Raw genomic sequence first — 5,489 nt, forward strand, 5'->3', positions numbered from 1 at the left:
CGGGATATGCAAATTTTGAAGTTGTTGTAATTCATTGTTGCAAAAAGATTTTGCCTCTTACGGTTACAGGAGCCACGAGTCCCAACGGATCGAATACTCTAGCAACATCACTCGCCAATTTACGTTTGGTGAAGCACGTAATACTGTAATCCAAATCAATGCTATATGTTAGCATATAAGTACGAGTAAGCCAAACTATTCCTAAAGCCTTGGTCCGGTCGCTTATGCCTAACTCCAATGAGTCCGATGGATCACGATCGCATGGCTCAATAGCGTTCAAGGCCTCAATAGGGTTGGAGTTGAACTTACGCAAACTAAAACCGCCGGCCTGCAGCAGCGATTTTAATTGATGCATATTGTTGATAACGTCATCGTGTGTGTCGCTTCCGGATAAGACGTCATCTATGTAAAATTCAGTTTCGAGTGATTTTGCCGCTTGAGGGAATTTCTTTCGTTCATCATTTGCGAGACGTTGTAAGACTTTAAGTGCCAAGTACGGTGCACAATTAGTCCCATACGTTACGGTCAGTAGGTGGGTGAATCCTCTGTAGGAGTACGCCAATAAATTCGTTGAAGTTCAGCATCTTCGCGGTCCACCAAAATCTGCCTGTACATTTTCTCGATATCACCCGTAAATGCAAATTTGTATTGTCGCCAATTCAGCAAAATACTGGCGAAATCATTCTGTAACTTTGGCCCAGTGTACAGACAGTCATTCAGCGATACCCCCGTGGAGTATTTCCGTGCGGCATTGAACACCACACGTAGTTTTGTAGTAGTGCTCGAAGCTTTCCCCACACCGTGGTGTGGTAAATAGCACATGTGACTATCATTGTTGTCGTGTGTCACTTCCATGTGCCCGAGTTCTCGATACTCTTCCATAAACTTTTTATAAAATGTACTAAGTTCAGGTTCGCGAGCAAGCCGTCGATGTGTATGTTCTAACAAGACTAGCGCATCTTGCTTGCTAGGTGCAAGCTGTTGAAGGTCACCACCCTTTCGCACAGGGAGTTTCACGATGTATCGGCCGAAACTGTTACGCCTTGTAGTTTGCTCGAACAGGTTTTCGCAGTATACTTCATCTTCCGTCATGGTTTGATGCTCGTTGAGTTCCTACAGTTCCCAGAAAAGTCGTAAGGATGCTCCAAGTCGATGTGTGTGTTGTAGCACTGGGCTTTGTGAGTATCAGACATACTCTTATAATCAGATAACCCACCAAAGATGATCCAGCATAGTTGCGTATGCTGTGCCACCATTCTATTAGTAGCGCTTTGTTTAACTTCGCTGCGTATTATCATGGCGTAGTCTGCCGCACTCAGGATGATGTCAATAGCACCAGGTTGGTACCACTTGGGATCAGCTAACTTTAACTGACCCAATTCTGGGAATTCGGTATTCGGGATATGCTTATTAGATGTAATGTTCCCTACCCTTGGAAGTACCAAGGCGATACACTCCATCTCAAAATCGTATTTTAGTAATCGAATAGTAACTTTGGCCAATGCCTTCGCACAAGCCACGCTCGTACCAGTTGCACTGATCGGGATCTTAACTACTGTACGTTGTAGCTGCAACTGTCGTGCTGCAAACTCACTAATGAACGTAGCTTCGGCTCCGTTATCAATTAATACTCGCAAAATTTGTTTGTGTCCATTCGGACCACGTGCTTCCACAAACGCGGTGGCCAACAGCACTGTCGGCAAAGAGGCTGGTGAATGGTTAGACGTGTTTCCAATACATGTGTTATTGGCTGTTATAGAGGATGCGACATTCGTTGTACTCGAATCCGCTATATTACTTTGCGACACTCCTTGTTGTGCCACATTAGGTTCGGTCTTATTAAAAAATACACCATGCAATAATGTGTTGTGCTTTGCTTTGCAAACTGTGCAACGCCCCTCGGACGGACACACCCGTAACATATGTCCTTGCCTTAGACAATTGAAGCATAACTTATGACTCATTACCAGCTCTTTCTTTGCACTTGAGGCCTTAAATTGTTTGCAATGCTAAACGATATACTTATCTGAACATATCGGACATGTTGCAGTTGAAATGTGACAACCTTTAACAGTTGTTTTCGATTTAGCTGCCTTTTGAGGTTCATCATACGCTAACTTTATGACCTCCAATGTTTGAATACGATTTTCAAGGAACTTCTTTAACCTTTCAAACGTTGGCACTTCATCGCTTGAGCTAAGAGCCAGTTCCCAAGCCTTACGTGTAGCAACATCCAATTTATTAACAATTATAAATATGAGCCCGTCATCCCAGTGTGATACTGAACGACGAAGATGTTCTAACGCACGCAATGCTGCTGTTACTCCGTCACAAAACACCCGCAATTGACTGGCAGTTTCAGCATCAACTTTCGGCAAATTCATAATATGAGTTAAATACGAGTTGATGATTATGCGCTTGTTCTCATACTTCTTAACAAGAATGTCCCATGCAACTTGAAAACTCGCATCTGTTGTCACAATATTGTCAAGAACATGTTCCGCATCACCAACCAGTGCGTCTTTGAGATACTGAAGTCTCTGTGTGTTACTCAAATTTGAATGATTAGATATTTACAACCGATTGAAACAAATCTTTGAATGCGTACCAATGTAAAAAATTCCCATCAAACCTTAGTTCATCATAACATGTGTTGTATTCCATCCACTACGATTCCAGTAATGTGTTTTTGTTAATAATTCTATTTTGGAATGTTTAACTTTTACGTGTGCTCGTCCTTAAGTTATTTGTTTTTGTTATTTTATGGCCTTATAACAATTATATTCAACAATTTTTATTGAGCTCGAGGCCGTTTTTAATGAAAAACTTATTGTGTAAAAGCAACAATAATTTGAAAAAAAATGGTAGAAGTGATAGCTATTTCGGAAATAACCACATTTCCTCATCAGACTTCTTTCAGTAGGATTCGAACCGACGATCCCACTGACTCAGCCAGTTGCCTACGCACTGTGCTAAGTCCGACTCGAGCTCAATAAAAATTGTTGAATATAATTGTTACAAGGCCATAAAATAACAAAAACAAATAACTTAAGGACGAGCACACCTAAAAGTTAAACATTCTAAAAATAGTATTATTAACAAAAACCAACAAAACCAACAGCCACATGATCAAGTGTAAATCTTAGCGGAATAGCTGCGCTTGATTGTGTTCGCCTAGCAAAAATGAAAAAGTGATAAACAAGCAACGATAATTTACAAGTCGGACTTAGCACAGTGCGTAAGCAACTGGCTGAGTTAGTGGGATCGTCGGTTCGAATCCTACTGAAAGAAGTCTGATCAGGAAATGTGGTGATTTCCGAAATAGCTATCACTTCTACCATTTTTTCAAATTATTGTTGCTTTTCCACAATAAGTTTTTCATAATATATAGTTATAAGGCCATAAAATAACAAAAACAAATAACTTAAGGACGAGCACACCTAAAAGTTAAGCATTCTAAAAATAGAATTATTAACAAAAACCAACAACCACATGATCAAGTGTAAATCGTAGCGGAATAGCTGCGCTTGATTGTGTTGGCTTAGCAAAAATGAAAAAGTGGGAAAAAAGTAAAGATAATTTACAAGTCGGACTTAGCACAGTGCGTAGGCAACTGGCTGAGTCAGTGTGATCGTCGCACAGTGTATCAATTCCATATTCTAGAAAAGATTAATTACATAATTTTATGTCACCAAATTAAAAAAAAAACGTCAAGAATATTTTTAGAAATGCCTGATAAAGTCGAAACAATAACAACTAAAAAATTTAAATCAAAGTGTATGGCGGGACGGGGTTTGATTTGGAAAATTACTTGTATATTTGAAACTGAATCTCAATGTTTATTTTGTCGGTGTTATGTGATTTATGCAACAATTACTAAAATTCGATTTTGGTCTTATTTGCTTGGGTATGTTCTTTTTAATAAATATACATTTTTGGGATTTTAATAAACTAGGACTGAGTATTTCATGTTAAAGTAAAACGATGTTAATTTAAATTAATTTTTAGCAATTTATTAATTTTATTAGGCCCGCAAACTCGTTATCCGCCACTATTCGATAAAGTTTGTATTTCAGTTTATTTGCCACTCCTCTTAGATTTTAAACAACATAATTTTAGCTGCTGGAAAGTGCAGGTTTTGATGAAATTTTCTTTTTTCTGGCCTACTGGGAATTTCATTTTCTTCGAGTAATTCATTTGCATTTTATCTCGACCGCGACAAATTTTTATATTTTCGCTTTGAATAGAGAAAGCCTGATTCATTACCTTTCCAATGGCATCCCATTTTTGTAAATAGAGTAAGAAATATTGAACTTATAACGGAATTTTGTTAACCCATCTTGACTTTTTTATCGATATTTTCCACGCCCATAATTAAAAAAAAATATATATATATATTTTTAGGTCCATTTCTGTCAGTTTATAATTCCTTGATATAGGGAAATTCTAAATATCAATTTTGGGTATTTTAGCCTTTGTAGTTAGTTAAATATTTCAGTTTTTGCAGTTTTAAAAATTGCAGTTTTATAATAGGGTGGCGTGACAGTAACTATAAACTACCAATTTTTTGTAAAAAGCTTCGCCTATCTTATAACGTACATTTGCAGAATTTCATTAACCTATATTCAATAGTTTTCGAATTACAGAATTAAAAGCAGCTCGATGGGTCAAATCTTACACTCTGCGTCGGCTCGAATCCTACTGAAAGAAGTCTGATGAGGAAATGTGGTGATTTCCGAAATTTTCCATTTTTTCAAATTATTATTGCTTTTCCACAATAAGTTTTTCATTAAAAACGGCCTCGAGCTCAATAAAAATTGTTGAATATAATTGTTATAAGGCCATAAAATAACAAAAACAAATAACTTACGGACGAGCACACCTAAAATTTAAACATTCCAAAATTAGAATTATTAACAAAAACCAACAAAACCAACAACCACATGATCAAGTATAAATCGTAGCGGAATAGCTGCGCTTGATTGTGTTGGCCTAGCAAAAATGAAAAAGTGAGAATAAAGCAACGATAATTTACAAGTCGGACTTAGCACAGTGCGTAGGCAACTGGCTGAGTCAGTGGGACCGTCGGTTCGAATCCTACTGAAAGAAGTCTGATGAGGAAATGTGGTTATTTCCGAAATAGCTATCACTTCTACAATTTTTTCAAATTATTGTTGCTTTTCCACAATAAGTTTTTCATTAAAAACGGCCTCGAGCTCAATAGAAATTGAGAACCGCGGCGAGACGAGCACCACACAATACCAGTCCTGGAATTGACAGTCGTTTTAAAGGTGCCACTTTCGTTTTCGCCATTAGCAAATTAACTGAAGTATAGCTCTCAATTGTTACTTTTATGTATATTGCAGCAGCGTACGCTGCGCTCGAGGCATCAGAGAATGCGTGTAATTCCACGGTGCAGTTCGCGACTACTTTTAGCCAACTCGGGATATGCAAATTTTGAAGTTGTTGTAATTCATTGTTGCAAAAAG

At 37.9% G+C, this 5,489-nt stretch overlaps 1 protein-coding gene across 1 annotated transcript; it reads right to left on the reverse strand.

The window, feature by feature from the left end:
• Nucleotides 1-525: 525 nt before the first annotated feature.
• On the reverse strand, nt 526-1,092 carry LOC118733814. The gene has a single exon (XM_036463394.1). It carries the CDS (start codon nt 1,090-1,092, stop codon nt 526-528), a length of 567 nt encoding a protein of 188 aa, XP_036319287.1.
• Between the last annotated feature and the right edge of the window lie 4,397 nt (nt 1,093-5,489).

Source organism: Rhagoletis pomonella, unplaced genomic scaffold (genome assembly GCF_013731165.1).
Source record: "Rhagoletis pomonella isolate Grant_MI unplaced genomic scaffold, Rhpom_1.0 Rhpom_scaffold_00001, whole genome shotgun sequence".
Taxonomy (NCBI): Eukaryota; Metazoa; Arthropoda; class Insecta; order Diptera; family Tephritidae; genus Rhagoletis; species Rhagoletis pomonella.